The sequence below is a fragment of the Perissodus microlepis genome, chromosome 18, assembly GCF_051167445.1.
Source record: "Perissodus microlepis isolate ML-2025 ecotype Zambia chromosome 18, ASM5116744v1, whole genome shotgun sequence".
NCBI classification, from domain to species: Eukaryota; Metazoa; Chordata; class Actinopteri; order Cichliformes; family Cichlidae; genus Perissodus; species Perissodus microlepis.
In genome coordinates this window covers 8,444,491-8,470,001 of record NC_140478.1, presented here as the reverse complement: position 1 = coordinate 8,470,001, position 25,511 = coordinate 8,444,491, and the positions used below count along the sequence as shown (strand labels likewise).

The following is a 25,511-nucleotide window of genomic DNA, read 5'->3' as shown; positions in this document are numbered from 1 at the left end:
GGTTGTTGAGCTGCTTTATGACAGTGGGTTTGGTCAGCATGCATTAATGGGAATTTTTAACTGGGAATGCGAACGTGTTGACAAGACTTATCACATGTGGTTTTCTCTTTATAAACACTCACAGGTTAGCTCTCTCTCTCTCACACACACACACCTACTCAGACGCCTCCGTCTTAACCGCACAATTTTCCAAAGCTCGGCAAAATGCATTGATAAGGGAGTGCACGCATGCACACACACACACACACACATACACCGCAGTGTGAAATTGGGTCAGCAGTGGAGAGTGGGCTTTAATGCTGAGCACATACGCTCTCTAAAACTGATCTGCATATTCATGTGGGTGGCTATCAAAATGACACACACACACATACACACACAGTTACAAGCACACACATAAATAAGTACATGCATGTACACATTGGCCTAAACTTATCCATCCCACACACGTGCCCACATGCACACATACATGCAAATGCACTCACACACACACATACACACACTCAAACAACAAAGCACAAAGAAAAACCCTAAATCTCATGGATATTGTAACTGTCAGGCAGCTACAGGGGGCATTTATGCTCTACTCATTCTAATTCTGTGGCTAAAAATGAGTTTCTTCCTCTCCCAGCTGTACCATGTCAATCATTTTTCTTCTTTTTCGTTTCACTTCTCTTCCTTACTTTTCCCCCGCTGGCAAAAGCAGTGGCCATCTTTCAGGGAAAAGCAAAGTCCGGCTGCTGCCGGCCGCCCGGCAGAACAGCTCTCATTACTTCAGAATTTGTGAGTGAGTTATAACATTGTCAAAAGTCTTAGAAGTGCTCACACTTCACCCAAAAGATATTCACGCGCCAAAAACAGAAATAAATTACCATTGCCTCATATGATTCTGCTCCTGAGCCTGGAAGCAAGTGGGAGAAAGAGAGGCAGAGGTGTGAAAGAAGGAGGGATTGGGGAGAAGAAAAGGAGAAAGAGGGAGGTGGGTGGGGGGGAATGAGAGGTCTCTCCCTTAGGATATACTTGTCAAAACCCCCTACTTTGCGTTTCTGACTTTTTCGGCAATGAACAACAGTTTTCTCTGACAAAGCATTTTCCTGCTTATTTGCAGACGGAGGGAGGAGACGGGGCTCAAGCTGGAACGTGAGAAACTGAAAGGATGTAACAAAGGATTCAGAGCCAGTAAGCAGATAGCTCTGAAGGCCGCTAGGGGCCAGGGGAGAGAAGGGGGACGGGGGGGATGAGGTAGAGGGTAGGGGTAGCGGTGGTGGTGGAGGTGCTGGTGGTAATGGAGGTGTGTGCTCGTGGTGGTGTCTTTTGAAGAGAGAGATGGTAAGGGGAAAGAGAGAGGAGGAGATGGAGAGAATGAGACAGAGAGAGTGTGTGTCTCCTGTGTATGTGTTTGGGGACCCACACAGTGAGGCCTGAGCATGTGATTTATTTCAGAATACTAATGTCTCTTTGATCTCCACCGCTTTAAAAAAAACACCCTGCTGGGACTGTAGGCACACACACACACGCACACACTCTGACACGTGCACACAAATGCATATATGTATTTATATACACACTCTACCTACGAGCACACACATAGCCACATTAATATTGTTGCGTCCCCGCAACTGTCCCAGCTCATTTATGCACACACACCCACACACACACCCACGCACACACCCACACACACACATACTCCAGGGTGTCTAATCTACTTTAACTATAATCAAATCCATAGAGATCCAATTACAAAGATAGAGGGATATTTGTTTTTCTCTGTACATCCTAAAAGACTAATTAAATTTTCATGTAAAGATGAAATTATTTGATATAACACAAACGTCTTTTCATTTTCATAATTGTAACGTGATATCTTTTAATTGGGATTCCTGTGACTGTTTCTGCCTATTTCAGCTTCATTTGTAGGCCCGTTAACCTGTGCGGCACTTACTTGCACGCACCCACACAGAATCATGATTTACTCTTCTTACCTTGCTCTTTTTTTTCCTCTACACTTCCATCATTATTCAAAGTCAGGGTCATGGGGGCTAGAGCATATCCCAGCATGCACTAGGCAGGAGGCAGTCAATCACCTCCTGTTAGTAACAAAGGACAGGAGCAAACAAATCCTCTAACAACAAAAAAGAAAAAAAAAGAATTTTCTGAGTTGTTTGTCTTTCATTTCTTTCCTGAGTCTGAAAAGGACATAGAGCAAAGTCATTAGAGTCTACAGTCATGCATGGTTATATTGCTGTGGGGCTTTAATTAGGCTAACAGCTAACATCACTAGCATGCTAACATATTCATAACAAACTTGCTAGGTACTGATATTTAGTCGGTATTTTTGTGTAGTAATATGCTGTCTGACAATATTAAACTACAAGTACTTACATCCGCTGAGGAGATTATGTGTTAATAGTATTTACATGCGTGCTTGTTATTCTGTCTGTATAGCTCAAACAGTTTTGAATTAATTCTGCTAATGCTATATCGAGCTAAACTATGCTTCTTGCTGCCATTATTTGTAATTGGCAAATTACAAATAATCTAGGTAGCTCTGTTTTGGAAGTTCAGTTAACTCTAAGAATGTGTTTTGGAGTTTGTACGTGCTTTGTCTCTAGGGGCCACCACATATAAACATATATAAATAAAACCACTTTTTTTTACATTAGTAATTCCTTTTGTGCATAATTTTATATTATTGTTAATAATAAATTAATTAAAGCAACAAAACAACCTGAAGAGCCGGTTCGGAGCCGAAAGAGCCAGGTCTGTTTAGTGAGCCGAGCCGAAAGAGCCGGTTCTCTAAAAAGAGCCGGAAATCCCATCACTAATGTGGGGATTCTAAAGATCACATTACTTTGGACCCCCGACCTCTTCTTTAAAGTCAAATAAGGCCAAACTTTCTTAAGATGTCTTTTATTGATAAACTTTGCTTCAAATTTGACTAATACTGGTATAGGGTTCTAAATATCACATTATAGTTTGCATCCAATGTCCCATTTGACCTCTGACCACCCTTTCTTTCAAGGGGGGAAGGCTAAAAAAATTTTAATCAAAAATGTCTTTCACTTGAAGTGAATTTTTCTAAATAATGAAATTAATGCAATATATTTATGCTAAATATATTGAAATGGGTTTAAGCAGGGCAATTAACAAAAGCCTGCACGTTGCACTTCTTTTACTCCACTACACACTTTTAAAGTACATTTAAAAAGGACAAAGAAAAAAATGAATGTATACAAATTTAAATGCTATTCCCTGAAAAGTAAATACTGCCCAGAGAGTGAACTGCCTTGGTGGAGGTTTACGCTCTCCGACTGATTCTTGTTTTGACTTGCAAAGTCATTTGAACTATGTTTTCTAACTTCAGTCTTTAGTCTTCTAATTATAGTTGACCAAACTACAATATCTTCTTAAGGACGCTCTGCTGCAGTTCAGCTTCATTCCTGGTTTAAAGAAATAGCCTATTCCAGAAGCTGATGGTGAGAGTATAGTTGTCTTTGATTTTTTTTGTTAAAGTCTGGACTAGAGTGAACTGGTGTGGGACTGTACAGCATTTTTTTTTTATCCCTAGTACACCTGTCCCACATATTGATACAATGTTCCACATTTTACTGGCTCTAGTTTTCAAAAATCAACCCTGAAAAACAGGTACTTTTTCTAAAGTCTGCCTTGTATCTAATGGGTGTGAAGAAAGCCAGTCATCAAGGGTTTCCTGCAGGTTAAGATTTCACTGTATTTGCTGCCTACGCTATACCCACAGTGGAAATTGCAAGCTACCAGAAAGTCACAATACACAAATGACAAAGAAAATACCCCAAATAAAAGGAACACACATACAGTGAAAACTGAAACTTGTTGAAAGTGGTTGAAACTGGTGGAGGTCGATTCTCCGAGAGTTTTCGTTCTTTCTTTTTTTAATGTTTTTGTCAGCATCTCACAAGAAACCAGCAGCTCAGAAAGAGACGTGACCGTTGCTGGATGCACCCCCACTGAAACCCAACTGAACCAACTACGAGCCACAACAGCAAATGAAATAACAACAGTTTTAAAGGTTATTGGGACAAAAAACCTAGATGACAGAAAGAAGACTACAGTAAAATTTTTGCTTCTGTTTATGCCTATAGTATGTCCGGATTCACATATTTATTTTACATTCTAAATGCGTCTGAGCATTAGCAAACTTCCCCACACAAACATATTCTCTGCCGCACAGTTAGCTTGCCGGGATTTGGTCACCCTAGTCAAAATAGTGTAGCAACTGACAAACCAGTGATGTTTTTTCCTGATACACTTCTCATTTGGAGTGTCCCTGGCTTTTTTGCTCTTGGATCTGATTTTCCTGTAATATGAAAGCAGAGCTTTGTGTTAGTCGACTCTTGCATGCTACAGTGCAATCTTGTTGGAACCAGAAATGATTCAGTAAATTAGGTTGATAAATGCTCCATGTGGTGACCTACTTATTTCAAAGTTTCATGGCAATCTATTCACTTGTGCTTGAGACAAGTTTCAGTTTTTAATTTCTTTTTTTCCCCCTTGGTCTGCAGTCAGCTCATATTTCTGTTTGTAATAAACCTCGACTGAATATGAATAAACTGATTGTTTGGTAAACCAGCATCTTAGTCATTTCTACAATTACCCCTTACATAAATACAATATCGATTGCCAGTTTTTGAAAAATTAGCTTATTTTCCTTTAATACTAATGGTAAAAGCTGACATTTGCTGTTGATGCTGCAGAAGCTCTAGATAGCTAAAGAGAATAGGAAAAAAAAATACTATGGTGTGAAACCACAACTTGGCTCAAAATATGGTGATGATGTCTGAGTTTGGACAGTTATTTACAGCAGTGTGGGGAAACACATCACCAGAAATCACAATATTTCTAAAAAACGGAAGGTGCAATGTTAAGCACAAGTGTTTTTGGGAGTATTTTCTTTTGACACAGGATGTTTCTCCGTACTGCTCAGGCTTGAAATAGCAAGGGGTTAGAAGTTTCTTTCCCCCGGCAAGCCCCAAGTCTCAGTTGATACATGGTATCTGTCAGCTCCTCCCTGATGAACACCTCCAGCAGCAGCCTCAGGGACATCAGCGCATGCAGCTGCTGGCCAGGCTCTTCTGGGTATCCAAGTCTAGCTTTTTTCAGGCAGCAGATGTAGCAGCTTGCTGATGCCACCTCTCATAAGGGACTGGCACAATGTAGCAGCTCCAGCACATTATGGAATCACACTTGGTAATACGTTACACATAGGTATAAGATGATCTGACCTGCTTAGAGCTAGATATGGTATCGATGTCGTCATCTTGTCAGATATAAAGCTGGAAAAATTAGATTTTCAATTGATATATTTTTATATCTACAATAAATCATCTAATCACGTATCTGTGAAAGAGTGTAGCTTGTCGTAGGAAACCCACTTTGTCTCCTTACTGTGCTGTTATTTGTTTTGTTTTATTCTACAACTTTATTGTTTTGTTGGATTTTGTTGAGCATGTCACCATCTTGGTATTTTGAAACTGAACATGTTATGCTGCAAGCATCTTGGTTAGAAAACAAAACAACAATAACAAAAACCCATATGTGATGAGAAGGTCAATGCTCATTGGCTCATGACTTACGGTTGACAACTCATTATTCCACAAGCATGCAGTTTCACTGGCTTCATTCTCCCAACCTGGAAACTATGAAACTACTCCAATGTTTTTATATTGCCTATGGTCATATCCTGTGTTCTTGCTTTTGTTTTTACTATAAATACATATACATAATTGACTAAATAAACATCAGACTATATTAAATAATGCTTGAGACTATATTCAGATTGTAAAGTCATCAGGAAAATGTTTACTCCAGTCATAAATGAAGGGAGAAGTAAGGTTGCGTTCTCACTCACTTCTATACAAGAGATTTCTTTCTTCATCCAATGCCCCCTGGTGGCCATCAGAAAGACTGCAGCTTTAAAAGTACCATTTGTAATAATGCTCTGCAAATTTGAACTAAAACCTTCACCACAAATGGAGCACTGTTTTAACAGTTGATCCCTTCCACTGTTTCCTCAGGAGACTTGTAAAAAAGAAAGTTTTTCATGTGTTGCCTAGTTAAATAAAGGATTACCTGACTTTCATGTTGTGGTACTAATTGGATGTTATATTAAAGTGCAGTCTAGCTTTAGTTCAACTTTAGTTGATATCTTCAGTACAAAGTCTGTTCGTTTTAATCTCCTGCAAGTTTTAGTTAATTTTAGAAGTTTAAAAGACTTTATTCATTAGTTGCACTTTTCAGCAAGAGGCAACATGCACCTTTTATTTACAGTCTATAGCTCTTGCAAGCTATCATCAGTGTGTGTGTTTTTTAGATGCACTGGCCAGACAGTTTTGGTGAAAAAGCCCCCACACGGTTAAAAACTCGCTAGTGAACAAAGCAGGTCATGCAGCAGCTTCAGAGCCAGCTACTCCTCTCTGCAAAGGAGACCAAAGCAATATGGGTAAATAGGTAAATATAGGCACAGACTTGTTAACCCAGTTGTTTAATCTGTATTGGTAGTCAATGTTGCCTTTACAGTTTGCTTTTAAGTCTCAGTGATTAAAGACTAAAATTTGTGAAAGCAACTTGATTTAGTGTAACTGCAAAGAAATAAATAAAGGTATCTTAGTGTCAATCTATTCTCACTCATAAGGTTTTAAATACTGTGTCAAAGCTTCAAGCGTCCCTCAGATATGCACAAAGTTTCCGTTGCTGTACCATATTATGTCATCGATGAGACTCTCTCCACCAACTCGTCACATATGGACACTTGGACATTAAAAATACAGAAAAGAAAACTGAAGAAAATGCACGGGGCTCAGGTATGGGCTCCAGTTTGTGGACCCGCCATGTCCTACAGCGTCTATGTAGCTAGGATTATGTAGGCCTACTTGAAATTGGAGTAGTAAGAAAACAATTCAGTCACCTGCAATCAACAATCTACTGACATCTAGTGGTGCAGTGTTAAAAACTGTATTTTTAATGTGTACGTTTTAACCCAGTCATGATCTTTTGTTTTTGGTGTGTAAACTTAACTAAGCCTTGGTGCTTAAACCTGACCATAAAGCAAGTGATAAAGAAAATAAATCCGGTTGTGAAAACAAAGCAACACAAAGTGCGAAACACACTGGAATAGAGAGTGATCAAAACTTACTTCAGCATCACCCGTTCGACCTGCTAATGCTGACTTGATCACACTGTAAACGAGGACTGTTCTTCCTCAGCTTCTCATACTGCTGCAGTTGGTGCTTCAAGGCGCTAACATCAAAGGACATTAAGGTGGCAGTAGAAATCCCATCTTGTTCATCCAAATACCTGGCAAAATATGTTTGCTCCTATGATGCATTCATTATTTATTTGTAATGAGGATAAATTGGCCCTGTAACGTCAAATATTTATCATCTTTTTACATTTAGAATGCATTTTTAAATAGCTGTCCCCATGATTTGATCAAACTACAGCTTCTTACTCGTCAGCTCAACCTATTTTTCGCTCCTGTAATGCTGCTGTGCGTGGAGCTGCTGCTGTTATGTTTCTATGGGCTATCATCAGTAATAATCTCGACTCTGTCATGAAGCGTCAGCTGCAGTGCTCATGAGTCAGCCTTTAATCTTTGCATCTGTATCAGTAAAAGCTACCAACCCAACAGGATCAATGGGAACCTTAAGGGGGAGAAAGAAATGCACAAATGAGCTCCTTTTAGATAAAATGTGACAGCTCATTCCACTAATTGTTGCGCAGGAGTAGCTTTGGCTCTTTTAAACCTTCACACTATAACTCTGGACAAACAAATGTCTGCCAGAAAGCAGTCCACACCCCAGCATGCCCTCAAGTCCCTCCCAGTAGTTCTCTGCAGGCATTTGAACTCTGTGTGACAGACACACGGATAAATCACAACACCTATTCCTAAAACACAGCACTTTAGGACCTTTGAATAGAGCCATATTTCTTGAAAGCCGCTAGGTTAGCAGTAGCAAAGTAAATAACGCCATCTTGCGGCCAGTGGCTTGTTTGCACAAAGTGGGCGGCGCTAATGACGAAGGCGAACTCGCGCTGCTTCTGTGTCGTGTACAGGAAGAAAGTTGAAGATGGTCCGCGCGGAGCTGGCGGCTCGTCTGAACGACAGAGAGTACACAAACTGGCTGAAAGCGGGACGCTGTCTGCTCATACTGAAGGATGGCCTCCTCCCGTTTACCGACCGACACATGAGGGCTTTCCACGGAGATCTGCTTAATCAAAGCGCTGTGCTCCGGAGCCCGTGCAGGAATTCATGTACACCGAGAGGGAATAAGGTGCGCTTCGTCATTTAATGAGCTGGTGCCACTTAAATGCCCTTACCTGTGGCAGGTGATCAACCACAACCACTATGAGCTTATTGCCACCTTTATTATAGGCCGTGTGCTCTCAGTAGATCTTCAGCTTATTTTTTATTATTATTGTTGTTGTTGTTGTCGCACTAACTCACATAGGTTTTAAGCAGCAAGTATGTTTATGTTTGTGTAGCTGTCGGGATGCAAGGTGTGTTCAGAGTGGCAGAAGGCGATCCTGAGACACCACAGGCAGCCTGATGTTACAGTCAACTGGGACAACTGTTTCCCTCCATACTGGAGGACAGACCACTGGGAGGTGGCAAAGGTAGGAAGCACATAACAGCCAGCGTTATGAGACGCAGCTGTAATATGAGCTGCTGCCCCAACTTAGAAACAGCAGCAGAATCTGTGAGGTGCATGTTTCTGGTATCTAACAGTAAAACGTAAAAGTAAACAAAAAACTAAAACTATGTGTGAAAAGCGTAGCTTAAAAAAAAGTAAGTAAAATAAAATTGAGTCTTGGTGGAACTTTGACCTGCTAACTAAGATAAAAATAAAAAATATAGAGGAAGCTTTATTTTTTGGTTAGTTTGGCTTAAAAAAAAATCTTATCACAACTTCCCTAATGAGGCTTTGCTGGATGTGTTTGTGAGATTCCTGATGTTAACAAGACTGAGTCAGCTTATTAAATAATTAAAAGGACTAGAAACTGAAACTAATGACAACTAAAACTCTAAGCATTTTCAAACAATAAAAAGCGAAACGGAAAGTAACTGAAATGAAAGTGACTTCAAAACAAAACTTCGAAATGAAAAAAAACAAAAAACAAAAACTAATTAGAAAATACAAAGCTATAATAACTGTGCCAGCGCAGGTCAAAAACATACAGACTCATAAAGTGTTTAACAATGACACAGTTCTAATGTTGCTGAAGTGCAGGCTTTCAGCTTTAATTTAAGAAGTTTAATAAATGTATTGTGTGCTGTTTTTCCTTTTCACCCCTTTGAATGTACAGGAAATCAGCTTTATTGATTTGTAGTAAAATGCACTTTTGCTCCAGCTTAGACAGAGGATTTGAAGTTGTTTGATAAATGGTTTTATTTTCTGACACATAGCCAAAGTTTGCCGCTGTACTGCAGACAGTTCACCATAGTAATTATACATGTAGCCGGTGATCGCTGAAGGCATCGAGAACTCTTTCCGAGCGTCACACAGGCTCTTTTGTGTGTGATGAACATGTCCTGCCTGATGTTTTCTTGTTAGTTTATGACCACATTAGGAGGCAAAAGTTCTGACATGGATTTTTGCATTGGGCAGCTGTTCATAGGAACTTGAAATTTACAGTCAAAAAGGCATTTTTGTAACTGAACTTGCAGCTCGTCATAGATTACACATCACTGTCAAAGTCTGCAGTCAGGAGCCACCAGAGCAAAGAGAAGATGGTGAGTTTCAATGTCTTTGCAAACCATTCGTTAGATTGGAGCTGCTTAACGACATTATTCTTGTTATATCTTGAAGTCAAGTACTATGTAATAACAACAATTGACTTTAAAAGTAAAAAAAAAAATGTAAACATTGCATTTTGTAGAAAGATGCAGAGTGCATGGAGCTAATGGCAGCCTCTCTCCCTCTCTCTCTCTCTGTCTGCAGGCCTTCATGCCACGAGGTCAGGCGAAGGTGAAGGGTGCGGATAAATGCGACGCCCCTGCTCTGCTTAACCTGATCAACTACTGCACGTATTTCTCATTCGTGGATCCAAAACTGGTCAGAGAGGTACGCACTGATTTTTGTTCAAACGGGCACTTTTCACATTTTCTGTTAGTCATGTAAAAACTTTATACTTTTTTCCAATTTAATTCAGTTGTTGTCTTATAATTTTCCAGAGTTGTATTCCTGCTATGGCTGGTCAGATTGATTTGAAAGGGTGTGATGATAGTTTTAACCGGTACTCTGTAACGTGTTCGTTTGCTTCCAGGTGATCCGATGCAGGAACGAGCTGATGCATTCTTCTGAGTACCGTGTGACAGATGATTGGATGCAACACTACTGGACCGCTCTGAACCACTTTGTGAATCAGTTCAGACACGTACCTGAGATGGCAACAGTTGGAAACAAAATAGACGAGGTAAGCGTGTTTGTGTAGCGCCACCGCTGGAAATAGAAGCGAACTATTGTCTGTGTGTGTTTGTGTTCTGTAACAGTTTCTGTGTATTTTTTTTTCCTAGATGCTGACCCTCAATTTGTCAATATATGTGTCTGGTTTGGATCAAATGGATTCTGGTGGCTTGGGCGATGGATTAGAGGCTGATTTTGTCAGCCATAAGGAGTCTGGTGCTGATGTCGGCCAATGGGAAGCTGAGTTGCTAGAAGAGATGCTGCAGGAGCTGCTGCATGCTGCTGATGAGGATACTGATAGCCAGACACAGGTGGGAAAAAGGAAAGAAGGCCTTCCTTCGTTTCTGTTTATGCATTTTACACATAATGCATAAAAGGAGTATGTTTCATGACTTCTGCTGACTGCTTCTTCTTTAGGACACAGAGCGGCTGAAGAGTCTGGGAGGGTTCCTGCAAACCAACAAAGATCTTAATGAGAGGTTCTCTGCAGAGCTGCAAACCATCAACTCTCTAATGGCCAAAGAAAAAGGAAGAGGAGGAAGTGAATGAGGAGCACTTTGTGTTCTGTGTTCGTGTATATACTTAAAATAGCTTAACTTCAGAACTTAATCTGAAGGATGAGGGCTCTATATCTAAGCACAGTGGGGCTTTATTTAAAAAAAATGTATATTATAATATTTGAAAAAAGTCTTTTGAAGTCTTTCCGGTTTTTTGCACATTTTTCAGTCTTAACTTTCAGTTGATTGTAATAAAAAATGGGCACCTTATGAGTCATTGTCAAAACTGAAATACAGAAATGGAAAGCTGTAGTTCACATGACGAATAAGTGTTCTCTTCCTGTCTAAGCTAAAAACAGCTGGCAGCTGGGCAAGGGAACATTACTTTATTTGGAGTCTTAGGTCATTTGAGCTCTTTTTCTATTTTAAGCCATAACTTTAAAAGATGTACAGAAGTAAAATCTAAATAAAACAATAGTTTTTAACCCTCAACCGTGAAAGGCTGATGCAGTATTGTCATGACCCAGCTGGGCAGGAGGTTGGTGTAGACAAACCAAGGAGAGACGTAGGATTTTAATTATTAAATTAATAACATAGTTTGCATCTACCAGGAGGCTGAGGGGTAGAGCTGCTAGCTGCTAGTCTTTTCTCTCTGGAATGTGTATATACGTACATAAAATAGTATTAAAGCGCAGTCAGAGTGCTTGATTAGATATATGCTGCCACTTGAGACAGGATACAAATCTTTGTATTTTATAACTTGTGTTTTTCTGGATTTTTGTTTGATATTCTCTCTCACCAGTAAACTGGAAAAACAATTTAAAAAAGGAAGGAAGGGAGGAAGACGGCGTACCCAGACAGAACTTTATTTTTAAGGCCCCCACTAGATGGCAGACAAAACATCAGAAGAAAAAAGAAATTCCAACCCAAATCTGCAAATTGACTTAAAAAAATGGATGGTAAAGACTTTAGAGAGAGACTTGGTTTGTAATTTGCCAAATCCAAACTGTACTTAATCAAAAGTGATATTTATGGATCCAGGTTTATCTCAAACTCGGGTATCAGTGCGCTCAGGACGACGCCAGCACAGAGCAGCCGACAGCCACCACCTGCTCTTTTAATCTTTTATTCTATTTGTTTCATAAGCGTGTGCTTTATGATGGCTCTGCTGTCAGCTGTGCGCCCTGTGTGTTGACACATGCATGTGAAGTAAAAACTACTTTTTTCTAATGTGTTTATATTTATGCTTTAATGTGAGTGAGGCTCTGAGTCTGGGCCTGAGATATGAGTAGCAAATGAAAATAAGACTGTGGTTAGAAACCACATACAGATTTCCTGTTTCTACTTTGTGGCCAGGAGACCACTCGTAGCACAGGAGGTAAAAGCAGTTGTAAACAACTAATCCGGGCTGCTTGAGAGCGAGGGGGTTGTTTTCTTTGAACCTTCTAAATAACGTCTCCACTGGCACCGGGCTCTTTCAGGTTGAGAGGCTGGCTAGTGAACTTTCTTCTTCTTCTATTGGGAAACGCTTGTTAATCATGACAGCCATGCTGGGGACAGGAGAGGTATGACAGCCCTAAAAATCTCTCTATCACTCACAAACCCTCCAGAGAGTGCAGATACGAACGCTGTAGCCGTCCAGTACATGGGTAATCTAAACAGGAAAACTTGTGTGTGGACCAGTGAAAAGGTGAAAGTGAGGTCTGTACCATCTGACATGTTGCTGATTCAGCAAGAGTCCAAATACTCATCCGGTGGTCCTAGATAGAGGATTTTTTACCAGGCATTTTTTTTTAACTATTCACGTCAGGCGATGGCAGGTTTCTCTTTTTTCTCTGTTTTAAACCCCATAAACATGTTAAATGCCATAATATGTGTAAAGTAATAAAATACTGAAAAATATTTTCTAAATGATAAACATGTGCCATGCACAGCTCACACAGCACCACAAAGTGAAATGAGAGATGGATTTACATATAATTACCCCTGATGGGATTTAGGAAGATATCTGTAGGAGTTTTGACAAAGACGGTCATTGATGGGAAGAGTCTGACAGGAAGATAAAAATGAGATGATTTTTTTTAGGATGCCACTGACAGTGGATTATGTTGAGACGATTCACATATCTTCTGGGACAGACGGGGACTGTGGGGACTTTGGGAGCACACATAAAGAGGAGATTGGAAAAAAATATTGAGTCACTATCCCACTGGACCCGATGTCATTTTTACTTGTAACAAGCAGTGAAGAAAATATATTCAGTATATATAATGCATGTGCTCTTCTGGTGACCCATAGAAAGTGAGGAGTGCAAACTACAGGAAAATATTTCACCAACATGAGCTGAGTGAATTCAGCGGCTGAAACAAATGTATGCAAAAGTGAATTAAAATGAGATGAAAATATACAGGTGGTTCTCATATAAGAGATAGGATTCATTGTCTTTACTGTGCATGCACATCATGCACATGCTAGTGACATGCTCACCTCCAATAAGGTCCAAGAACATCTTGCTTTACTGCTGCTTCAGAGGGTTGTTAATCAGTTTCAGCTGCTTCGAGGTTAATGAAATTAACAACAGGTGCACCAGAGGGGCAACAATGAGACAACCCTCCCCCCCCAAAAAACAAAACAAAACAGGAAATTAATTTTTTTGACCAGTAAAGCATCTTAAGGAAACTGTTGTGAATTGGTGCTGTATAAATAAAAGAGAAATCCATCCATTTATTTTCTATCATTAGGTAAATGGTGGGGTGCACACTGAATCTATCACAGGGCTGAAAGAACCAACGCAGAGATGGGGAGAACATGCAAACTGCACACAAAAGGCCCCAGCTGGATTCAAACCCAGAACCTTTTTGCCATGAGCCAGCAGTTCTAACCACTGCACTGCTTGCTGTAATTACAGTTTAAATGAAAAACAAAAACATTAGCATCTTTAATATGACGCATCCAACAATCACTCCGTATGCTTGCTGTTCTTTGATGTGTGCTACAGGCTGCGGTGAGAGGACTGGTGATGCTGATCTGCTGTTTGAACCAGGTGATGATGACAGCTCAAAATTATTAAGCTTTTTTTCAGCATTATGATGTTTTTAGAAATCATAATGTAGAGGTGGCTGTAGCTCAGGAAGTAGAACATCTACTAATTGGAAAGTTGGTGGTTCGATTCCAGTCTACATGCCAAATTTCGTTGGGCAAGATATCGAAGCCCAAGTTGTTATGTGATGCATCCATAGGAGTATGAATGTTAGATAGAAAGCACTTACATAGAAGGCAAGTTGTATAGAGCGCTCAGGTAGAGTAGAAAAGCCCGCTTGGCCAGATTACTCTTAAAAACACATTTAAAAAAATGTCAACCAGACTTTTAGACTGTATAAATAAAAGATAAATAAAAATCACTTTGCTAAAAACTGATTGGGGCTTCTACCTTGTGACAGAAATGTTGTTTGTGGCCCAAGGAGACTTCATATCATTCACGAGGGCCACATTTGACATATATTTCACATATTACATGCCAACGTGTTATTTGTGACACTTCAAATATGGGCAGCCACTTCTTGCCAAGAACCGGAAGTCAGTTTTTGGTACAACACCGGTCCACATCAACCACTGAAACCATCTCCTCTAGTTCCCACACAGGCTTCAAACGTGAAGGTCCTCCTCCCTGTGATGTGGTGCAAACCTGAATGCTGCTGCTGAAATGCGGGTTGCACAGTTTTATGTGGCTGCTTTATGTTTTTCAGTCTGAAGCGGAACAACACAGTCGATTCAACGGGTCAAATTTTTACGGTTAATCATTATTTGCCCAGAAGCGGTCCAGAAGCAGTCACGCCCAGTGAGGCGAGGGGAAATAAACGAGGAAATCGACTTCTTCTCCAGCGGTTTAATGGTGGCTGCTGTTCCTTAGTGCGACACCAGCGACACCTGGTGGAGACAGTTATCACATGCAGTAAACCCCACAAATCCCTGTTGCTGCTGCTTTTTTTTTTTTTTTTATAGATGTTTCGATTATTATCGTTAAAGGGGAGCGTTAAAACAATAAAAGCAACTAACATGGGAGTATATACAGGCGATAATTTTTTTAAATATAAAAACGGGAATATCCAACAAGGAAAATGCTCAAATCTGGAGTGAAAAAGGGGCCAATGAAGCTAATCAGGTTCACACATTTAAAGTGCTTGGTGAGTCCCATTCTGTTCTTTGACATAATTAACTATGCGTGATTATTATAAGATAAAAAAAAACGTGTGGTGATATACAGCTGATTTACACCAGTTTCATGAAAAAGTTAAGGTCATTACTCTTAATAGAGTTACTGGATCTATTACAGTTGTGTTGCTGTGCTGTTGTATGTGCTAATCGGTATAGCTAGGCTGCTCCTTCATGCTGCTGTTTAATGTGAATATGAACATTTCTTTGAAGCTTTTCTTTATTATTAAAAAAATTAAAATGCACTTCAGCTCCATTTTTAAGTTTTTTTCCACAAATAAACATGGTAGTGCCAAACCACACCTGTGATTGAGGTTTTGAGTTTGAACCTGTGTATGCATACGTGTGTGTGTTATGTGTGTGGTTTATATATTTTCAGACATATATAAACTGTCTGCTTAAACCTTTTTTCTTTCAGTCCCAGTTGTGGCTCATGCACATGCACACATGTGTGTCAGTTCATTTCATCTGTATATACAGTAGCATTAGAAATACTCCTAAAGCGGTGGAACACGGCTGATTAGTATTTTCCTCTGTTTCTCTCTTTTGTGACTTGCAGAACAAGAACAACAATTCGAAAGGGGCCGAACAGCAAAGGAGAAAACAAACTTTCGCTTTTCAACAGATAAAAGGCATGATTCAGGTTAAAAAAAGTGCAAGAACGTGCGAAGTGCAGCTGCATGACACAAAAGTGTGAAAACCAGAAAGGCTTTTCCTGCCTCATAGCCTTTCACACACTCCTCTGCTGCTGGTGTCTGCTGCACTTTGGCAAAAAAGGCTCAGATGGGTTTCTGCCACTGAGCCAACATGGAGACTGAGGGGAGGCTGGTGCAGTCAATTTACTATGGGAGTATTGGAAGTCAGGACACAGAGCGGCTGCTGGAGAGATTCGGGTATGATGGCAGCTTTCTACTGAGAGACAGCAGCACAGTGCGGGGGGCCTACTGTCTGTGTGTGAGGTGAGCTGCCGGAGGAGCGGTACAAGTGTGACCCAAAGTGCCAGTTTTCTTGTAGTTGTGCGAACTTATGAGTTTGCTAGGATATTTTTGATTTAATTATGTATGTATTTATGAGTACATATAAAGAGCGCTGTGACATTAACTTTGTATTTCACACTGCAGATACAAGGGAGTAACAACTGACAGTCTCGAATGAGGAGATACTAATTACGCTGTAACAAATACCTTCTTGGTATTTTAAAATAAAAACTACACAAATGATGCTTTACTTATTATAATTAATGATTACTGTTGGATTGGTTTACAAGAAAAAAAGAAACCAGAAAAAACTCACACAGACACTGGGAGTGCGTGTAGACAAGCGTGCACACAGAAAAGCCGTAGTCCCACAACTGGGACACATTTTCACACAACTAGACTGAAATGTGCAAATGCTCTGTGAAAAACAAAATGAAGCAATATAAATCTACAATCTCGGACTCTGGTTCTGATATTTTAGATTAAAGGAGAAATGCTCAGTTGTCGTTTTCTCAGTTGTTGTAATGACTCAGTATTTTTAGGGGGTGTGGGGTCTATTATCGAGTATCTTAATCCCCATTTCTTACACTGGGTTTTTGGGCTGCTGGTTGTTATGCATTTCAGTGATATGTGTTTAAAGGTAAGGAAAGCTTTTAGAGAGTGTAACAAGGTAAGTAAAGCTTATTTGTATTGTGCTTTTCACAGACATGAGAGTCACAGAGCGCTGCACAACAATGAAAACACAATCAATATCGATAGAGAACTAGGTTAAAACAGAAGAAAAGAAAAACATACACAATAAAAGAACATCAACAGGAGTCCCGATTAAACAAAAAAGTTTTTAACTGTTTTTTTAGAAAGCTCCACTGAGTCAGCTTAACTGACCTGGAATAATGAACTGTTCTAGAGGTCCTTGGAGTCACAGACTGAAAGGTTGTGTCCTCCCTCGTCTTCAGTCTTTTAAAATTTCATATTTTTCCATGCTGTATATTAAAAATTAGAAATGGTAATTTCCTACTAAACAACAGAACACTACGCAGAATAGAATACACCAAAAATAATGCTTATTTAGGATAGTTAGGATGCAGCCTGCAGCCCCACTATGTAAGTAGGAAATAATTGACCATTTTTCTAAAACTGTTAAAACGATGCTTGTTACACTCGACATTTTGTGACACTACCTCATTTGATAAATGTTGCATTTAAATAGAACATTTCTAATATTTTATGTTATTTTATTTTATGCTAAATGTGGCATAAATAAAATTACCTGGATAAATAAAAGTACCTGGATTATTGATAATAAAAAAAAATTAACAGCCCAATCAATTTATTTATTTAATCTTATCTTGATTATAACCACGACTTAAGTTCCACTGTGTAATGAAATTAAAAATTTCATAATCTCCAGTGAGGTTATAACTGCTATTATGTAGTACTTGAAAATTATGACAGGAAGTATTTAAGTTATACTTAGGTGAAAGAACTTCTGCCCCCATTTAAAAATACATTATAAGCCCTGTATGAAAACATAAGTAAAATAATATAAATCTAAAAAAAGTACTTCCTGCTTTAAAACTTTACCCACAAGCTCAAAATGGCCCCTCTGATTAATATACTGATATTCTACACAGATCGATATTGCTGTTGCACCAATGTTTAAGCAGTATTTTACTCTTATACTTGGCTGTGGATGAGTTCTTATTGGACTAAAATTTTCACAATGTCATCTCAGTTACGCAGAACCTGAAGCGATCTTTGTTAAATCAGAAAAGCATCCACATTGTTGCGTTCGGGGTGGGGTACAAAGTGCAGTTTTGTTAGAGCCTTTTAAAAAAACAAAAAAAACCCACAAACAAACAAACAAACAAAAATACAGCAATCTTTTGCCAAATCTGAGACACTGAGTGTTACGGCAGGGCACAGCGGTGTGATGATGAAGTGGACCCAAGTGCAGACAGGGAAGGAGACAGAACTGTGTCTTTAAAAAAAAATGAGCCAGACTGATTAAACACGAATACCAAAACAAATCAGAGGCGAGCAGGGCAAAAACTACACTAAAACCCAAACTGGAAAAACTGAACTATGACCAATCTGTGATAACTATGATAACTGACACGAGCATTAACCAGGGACGTGCGAGAAAATATGATGTACAAGAACATGAAACCTGAACATGACCTGAGCAGAATACATGATGAAGGAAGACAGATGACCTGACGATGACTAAAAGAAAACACAAAGACCAAATACACACAGAGGTGATTAGGGGAAGTGGAAACATATGGGGAAAACAGCTGACACAATTGAACATCATGACACAACAGGGAAATGTACATTAAACCAGCAGTCCCCAACCTTTTTTGCGCCACGGACCGGTTTATGCCCGACAATATTTTCACGGACCGGCCTTTAAGGTGTTGCGGATAAATACAACAAAATAAAACTAGTACCGGTACCGAAAAAAAGAAGATTTATTCATAACACACGTGAAAAGACCCAGGAAAACCGAGTAAACGATAAAAACGATAACAAAATAACGCTGAAAACCGATAAAAACCCTAAAAACTATACATTTCACGCCTGAGCCTCAACTCTCGCGGCCCGGTACCAAACGACTCACGGACCGGTACCGGTCCGAGGCCCGGGGGTTGGGGACTGCTGCATTAAACACAGTAAACATAGAAACAAGACTTTCAAAATAAAACAGGAAACACTGAGAGACGTAGACATGACAACTAGCACAGAAGACAAGAACAGACTCACAGAAGGGGACATAGATGGGAACCTAAACTAGAATAAAACTCAACTAAATCCTAACTAATAATGGCAACACCAGAACTAAGCATATATTCAATATCATATAACAAATCAAAAAATACAAAGTGAATTCAAAATGCCGGGTCACAGCCCCTGACATTGAGTCCTTAGTAATGCTGGTAGCCCTCTTATGCAGGCAGCCAGCATAAATGTTGTCCAGACTGGGCTGTTCTCTGCAGTGTGGCTGGTGTCCCATACTGCGTATGTAGAAATGTAACAAAAGCTGAGTACATATGGAGGGGGTTACGTGTCAGATGTGCACAATACAATAAGCCTTTAACAACGCCCTCTATTAAAAATATATTTGCCACATGCCGTGACACAATAAATCAGACTGCAACCTTTGTTTTGCAGGGTGATAATGCGATAAGCAACAAAATAAAGGAAAATATGACTATACACATCAATCAGATTTGCTCTGGCAACTCGTTTCAGGTTGTGAAACACACATCTGAAATCACTGAATAATCCTCCACCCCAAACCACATTTTGTGTCTCTTTCAGATATGCACTTTCAGATACACCAGATTTTAAAGAAAGTCATTTGGACTTAAGAATTGTCGTTTTTTGTGTTTTTGTTTTTTTTTACAGGAAAGCACCGTTTGTTCACACCTACAGGCTCCTACGCTCTGCCGATGGCTGGTGCCTTCAGGTGGGGGTACACACAGATATAGATCACACACACACAAACACAACATAAGGCGGGCATTTATAGTTTTGTGTATGTGGGATTGTTTCTTTGATTAGCAGGATTCAACAGTCAGATCACCAACATTTAGGACTCTGGAGGCACTATTAGAAGGCTACAGGAGGACTGCTGTAGTTGGAATAGCCCCGCTCACAGATCCCCTGGACAAAACACGAGTACGAAACAGCTTGGGTGAAGGTGTGACACACAAATACACACATGCGCATATTTTTCCCTGCTTACACACACGGCCCATTCACCCACGGAGGCAAAAGCACACCCGTAAACTCATTTAAAATGTCTATGTTGACTCATAATCTATTTAGTCACCTCTAACACAGTCTCACTGATCTCCACCACAGAGTTTCTTTACATGGAAATGAACAACAGCAGCAGCAGCTCTGTGTACTGAGGCCATCGTGCTCTTAATCTCTCAGACGATCAAACCGACAGAAACCACAGCGCCTCACTCATCTCGTCTGCCCCTGTTTCACAATTTCTTTGTGTATTTATTTTCAGTTTTTGTGTTGATTTAGTCATGGTTTAAGACATATTTTCAGTAGCCCGCAAACTGCTACTGAAAGATATTTAAATGTTTTAACACACGCCATGAGTGGGAGCACTTTTTTGTTGCTGGTTTTTTGAGTTTTCTTTTGTTTTTTTAATTTTATGCAGTGTCTTTTTCATCAGACCTACGTTCTTGACATGTGGTCCCTCATGCTACTTACCTTTTTGGGTGCATACATCAATGATTTCTGTCCAATTGGTGTCAGGCTTAATGTAATGTTTTATGTTGTAGAAGTTTTGACAAGTGCTGTATTTGGATCAAGATTGTTGACGTTTGTTTGCATTCTGTCTCGTTGAGAAAGTCGTGTACAGTGAACTGTTTGATTTCTGGTTAATCGGTTTATGCTCGCTCATTGTAATGACGTAGCAAACGCAGCAGAGCAGGAAAGGTAGACCTTACGAACTTTCTGTCGCAACGACTTTAATTGTTCATTTTTTTTTTTTCATTTTCACACATCTCTTCTCAATAACGGACAACATGTGATAGCAGGTCTGAAAATGACTTTATGGTATCAAATCTGTTAAACTTATGCTACTAATTAAATGTTAATATATTTAAAAACTATCTCAGATCAATTATAGGAGTTTTGTATAGAATTCTGCGACTGTGAAATGTATACAAACAGTAAATTCTGGGTGGAAATGTGCAAATTTCTTTTCTTATGGACAGGTAGAAGATGGATACTAAAACAAACAGAGCTTCTCGTCTTGCGCGAACATCACATCAGCTGCAACTCTTGCCAACACCTTCATTCATTAAGGGCAGTTTAAAACAAGATGCTTTCAAGCTAATACATTTTTCATGTTCTGCAGCCAGTGGTTTTTCCCACTGATGCTGTGGACAAGCCTGCACACTTTCTTGTTCCTGTCAGACATTCATGCTGCAAAAGTTGAGTAACATAAACACGTAAAAAAGTGTAACAGAGGAGGGGCAAGCATAAATGAGGTAATTAAAAAAAACATGTAAGTATGACAAGTAATTCCAAACAGCTCAAAAAATATTAGCATCCGCTCAAATGGTTCCTGTAGATTAGCAAGCAGTGTTTTTGCTAGCTAAAGATACAGTTGTTGTGTCTTTAAGGGAGAAAAGTAAGGTTAATGTGTAATAAATGTAATCTGAGGGATGACGAAAGCTGAAAGAAAGAGGACACAAGAGCTGTGTCCCAAATGTAGGCTGCATCCTTCGGAGGCTGCATTTGATGGCCGATTACGTCACAGCCAGGTGACGAAGGCTGTCCCAATTCGTCGACTCCTTCAAATGCGTCCTTCATTTCCCCGAATTTGAAGGATGGGTTGGGTGTGTCCTTTGTGGCCCACCATATCCCAGAATTCATAGCGCGGCCCAGCCAATTTCAGTTTCCAACGATGGTGGCTGCTACTAAGTTTTAAAATTACTCTTATTAATCTTTCTGGGTCACAAAATAAACTTTTAACTTATTTTCAGGCGAGAAAGTAGCTGTGTAAACTTCAGATATCTGCTTGGTTTATCAAGACATCGCATATTTGCAAAAGTGCGCCGATGTTTTGGGAGACGTCTGTTACCCACCCACTCAATAGCTTGCCAGGGGGTTCAATGGTCACTCAAGCCGGCGAGAGCAGCAGACTCCCGGCTTCATCGTTTTCAGATCCCCGCTGTCTTTCGCTACTCAGGTTAAACATGATATATAAGTCACTCGGATAACTTAAAAATGTAATTGTTTGGCTTTTTTCGGTGTTTTTTTTGTTCCAGAGTAAATCGGTTTGGCTAAGATCAAAGTTATTAGATTATTATATTAAATATAACTTTATTAATCCATTGCGTGGGTTTCTCCGGGATTTTCACACAGCTGAATAAATGTCAAACAGAAAACTGATTACACAGAAGTGTGAGACGGTCGAGAATTTACGCCAGTGTCCTGTTATATTTTAGATAGCAAGGAGCAGACAGACAAGTTTATTAAACTCTACTGACACAGCGGTGATGCAAATCTGAATCTCGGTCTTCGGAGGACCTGGCCCACGTAGGCCGCAAAGGCCGGATCATCCGAAGGATGCAGCCTATGTTTTGGGACATAGCAAAGGTCTGCTCCAGAAATTACGTGATAAATGTAAAGCTTACGTGTAATGTCCCAGATTCATTAAGACAGGAGATCTGTACATGATGAGTTGCTCTTATCTGATTATATCTTGTTGAAAATATCTTTTAATTAAAAAAATTGCTGCTTAATACTATTCAGAGCCCAGTAGCGAAAGGTTGATCTTCAACATGTAATAAAGGCAGATGTAAGCAGTCAGTCTTGCAGCCTCTATTTCTGCCTGCTCATGTTTCTAAAGCAGAATCGCTATGGCGTTCGCCATGAAATCTCTTTAGGCCGGTGTGTGGAACTGTAGCCTTTCTGTTGTTAGCTGGTAATTATGTAAAGGTGGATTTAAGGTCATTTTACAGATTAGAAAAGTTATGTAAAGAATTAACATCTCCAATCAGTAATTAAGCTACATGGTGGAAAAGTAATCAGTAATACATTGTGTAATACTTATACTTGTAATAGGTTCATGGCTGCTGAGCAGCAGGACTTCCTTCTAGAAGGAGTCCAGAATTTCAAATTTCTAAATTAAAAAGCTGATGATATTCTTTAGTTACAGTTTTGTTTTCCTAATTCCAGCTTTATAAAATCTTTATAATGTCTATGAATTGGACAGCAGCCATGGCGGCTAATATAACATTTTCCTATATACTTTACAATGCAGGAAATCCACCATGACCAGTAAACACCAGAAAAAAGCACATGAAGAAAACACATTTACTGGTGCTCACTAGGGATGGGTATCGTTTAGGTTTTATCCGATACCGGTGCCAAACCAGTACTTTTGAAACGGTGCCGGTGCTTAAACGGTGCTCAAACCGGTGCCTAAAGAATGGAGAACACAAAATTGATCCTAAAACCTCTCATGTTCAGCTGTTTTTTTTGTAAAAAGATAACAATGTTAGCCTTTTCTGCAGCTATAGGGCATATATGGTATCACTCTTGGCTGGAAGCAGTGCTTAAACAATGGAAAAAACACCAATTTTGTCCAAAAACCTCTCATGTTTAGCTGTTTTCCACTTTTTCTTTGGTCATTTTAGCCTTTTTGGCCAGGGTGAAGGGAGTATCTGCCATCAAACAAGAAGACAGCCGCATGTAACTACGACTGTGTTTGCTAGTTCACCTTACATGCATTAATGTAATAAAGTGGTTAGCCTACTCAACGTAAATTACACACGAACAACATTAAGCTACTCACGCAGAGAAGAACGGCTGCTGCTGCCATCATCATCCGTCCTCATTTCTGCTACACTGGCAGGGCTAGGGGCCAGGACTCTCCTCTTCGGGTTCTTGGGGGATGTTGCTAACTCCGGGTCCGATAACAGGCACCACACCCGCAGTAGAGGTGCTCGGTGTGAGGTCTCGCAGCAAGCTATCAAATACGGCGCATTTCTCGGCTTTTAAAAACAAACGCTAAGCGTCACCAGGTGTTTCATCGGATTCGAGGTGTTACCTCCTTTGACAGTATCACAGCATCACCTTAAAGCACTTGTTGCAGGCTGCTGAGTTTGCATATTTTGCTGTGAAGTACAGCCAGACTTTTGACCACTTCGCTTTGGGCATTTTTAATCTGTAGCTCTGCTCTAAAAGAACGTACGTACCTGGACCCGCCTACTATCCTCGGAAACGTAAAATGATTGGCTAGAATTCAAAGTGTATCACAGCTCAGGAAAAAAAAGCACCGAAATAAAGCACCGAAATGTGCGCTGTTTTTCGGTCTGGTTACTACCGTTTATGTCAGAACCGGTGCCATCATGGCACCGGATACCGGTACCCATCCCTAGTGCTCACAGTTCACAGTAGAAAGGTTTTGTGACTTATTTCTAAGTGACTCATTTTCCCACGCTGCACTGCTACACCAGAATGTAGAGCTGCCTCACCTTAGCCCCTGGCAATAGTTTAGCGTATTTTTCGGACCATAAGGTGCACCGGATTATAAGACGCATTAAGTGAAACAAAACAGTCAGATAAGTCAAACTTGACTCGACTCATTCTTCGTGCTTCCTCCACGTCTGTACCACTGATTCAATAATGTTGAATTCTCTTACAGCTGCTCTATCCGGTCTTTAAGTGATGACGTGACGAATCCTGCTTCCGGGCCTAAAGTAGTCTGCGTTTAATATGGCTTTTGTGTTGTTAACATGTTTAACGTTTTGTATTTTCTTCTATTTAATCTCAAAAAGCTCCTAAAAACAGTCAGTGATCACTGTTGACCTCCCTCGGCTTTATTACCGCTAATCATTTATTTAAGCTCAGTTTTTAAAACCTTACGATGTAACTACAGCCCAGTCCATGCAGCAATATATGAATGACTAACCTCGTATTGTTGATGGATTATTGATCTCCTGACTGAAGTTTGGTCCGTTTACAGCATTCTGCCATGCAATTACATTTGGTCCCGACCACCGAGAATCCTCACGTTAACTTTTATCAAGTGGAAAGAAGTTAGTGTGTTTATATTATGCTCACATAGCTGTGTCACTAGCGGTCACGTAACACATCATTATATACCAGCTAGCCAAACTTCAGTAACCCTACAAACGTCACTGCTGTGTAGTTTTCTGTCTTCATTTATGTTGGAAGTGATAGCAGAGCCGTACGTTTGAATTTGTTTACAAAATCCCTGTCAGGACATGCTATATTGTATTTAGATGGAAGTTAGCGAGCTAACTTCCTGCTAATTTCTAACTCCGTTAAATGTCATAAATTCCGTTTTCATGGATGCCTGGATGTTAAACTCAATTGTTACACTTGGTAGAGCAGAACGCTGATCATTCAACTCTCAGTGATGCCACAGTGATCGTTTGACTTAGGGACCTGCAGCGGAGTTTGAGCCCAGATACGACTAGTGACGTCAGACTTAAAGACCGGATTCCCATGTTGTTGCAGTATATTAATGCAAAACTCGTATTGTGGATGGATTATCTCAGTTGTTCTCCTGACTGAAGTTTGGTCTGTTCACAGCATCTTGAATACTCCGCGAGGCTCCTGACTACGGTAGCCGTAATGATCCAACAATCCATCAAGATCTGTGGCTTTGTAGCTTACCAATGTCATATTAAAAAAACATTTTTTGACAGATTAATGAGCGCTGTGTACCACATAAAATTGGTTAGAGGTCATAATACATCCATCCATCCATTCGCTTCCGCTTATCCTTTTCCGGGTCGCGGGGGGCGCTGGAGCCTATCCCAGCTGTCATAGGGCGAGAGGCAGGGTACACCCTGGTCATAATACATACAATA

The 25,511-nt window shown here is 40.0% G+C and overlaps 2 protein-coding genes across 3 annotated transcripts; both read left to right on the top strand.

Moving 5' to 3' along the window:
* Positions 1 to 8,068: 8,068 nt before the first annotated feature.
* Positions 8,069 to 12,841, top strand: LOC146367197 (uncharacterized protein CXorf38-like). The gene is made up of 6 exons (XM_084913409.1): positions 8,069 to 8,309; positions 8,521 to 8,652; positions 9,978 to 10,100; positions 10,303 to 10,452; positions 10,553 to 10,753; positions 10,860 to 12,841. Exons 1-6 carry the CDS (start codon positions 8,106 to 8,108, stop codon positions 10,989 to 10,991), a joined length of 942 nt encoding a protein of 313 aa, XP_084769535.1. The 5' UTR covers positions 8,069 to 8,105; the 3' UTR covers positions 10,992 to 12,841.
* A 2,839-nt stretch (positions 12,842 to 15,680) lies between these two features.
* Positions 15,681 to 24,627, top strand: LOC146367196 (SH2 domain-containing protein 1A-like). 2 transcript variants are annotated; one of them, XM_084912897.1, is made up of 4 exons: positions 15,681 to 16,110; positions 19,540 to 19,600; positions 19,696 to 19,834; positions 19,999 to 24,627. In XM_084912897.1, the coding sequence occupies exons 1-4, from the start codon at positions 15,959 to 15,961 to the stop codon at positions 20,046 to 20,048; spliced, it is 402 nt and encodes a 133-aa protein (XP_084769023.1). In that variant the 5' UTR covers positions 15,681 to 15,958; the 3' UTR covers positions 20,049 to 24,627. The 2 variants fall into 2 exon arrangements, with proteins under 2 accessions (XP_084769023.1, XP_084769024.1); XM_084912898.1 differs by having other exon boundaries at positions 15,682 to 16,110; positions 19,699 to 19,834.
* Positions 24,628 to 25,511: the final 884 nt, after the last annotated feature.

Bases quoted from the DNA above. Each gene is read 5' to 3' on its own strand.
- LOC146367197 (XM_084913409.1), top strand. From the start codon at position 8,106: ATGGTCCGCGCGGAGCTGGCGGCTCGTCTGAACGACAGAGAGTACACA. The intron at 8,653-9,977 runs GTAGGAAGCACA...CTCTGTCTGCAG, and splicing joins ACCACTGGGAGGTGGCAAAG to GCCTTCATGCCACGAGGTCA. The intron at 10,453-10,552 runs GTAAGCGTGTTT...TTTTTTTCCTAG, and splicing joins TTGGAAACAAAATAGACGAG to ATGCTGACCCTCAATTTGTC.
- LOC146367196 (XM_084912897.1), top strand. From the start codon at position 15,959: ATGGAGACTGAGGGGAGGCTGGTGCAGTCAATTTACTATGGGAGTATT. The intron at 16,111-19,539 runs GTGAGCTGCCGG...TTTTTTTTACAG, and splicing joins GCCTACTGTCTGTGTGTGAG to GAAAGCACCGTTTGTTCACA. The intron at 19,601-19,695 runs GTGGGGGTACAC...TTCTTTGATTAG, and splicing joins CCGATGGCTGGTGCCTTCAG to CAGGATTCAACAGTCAGATC.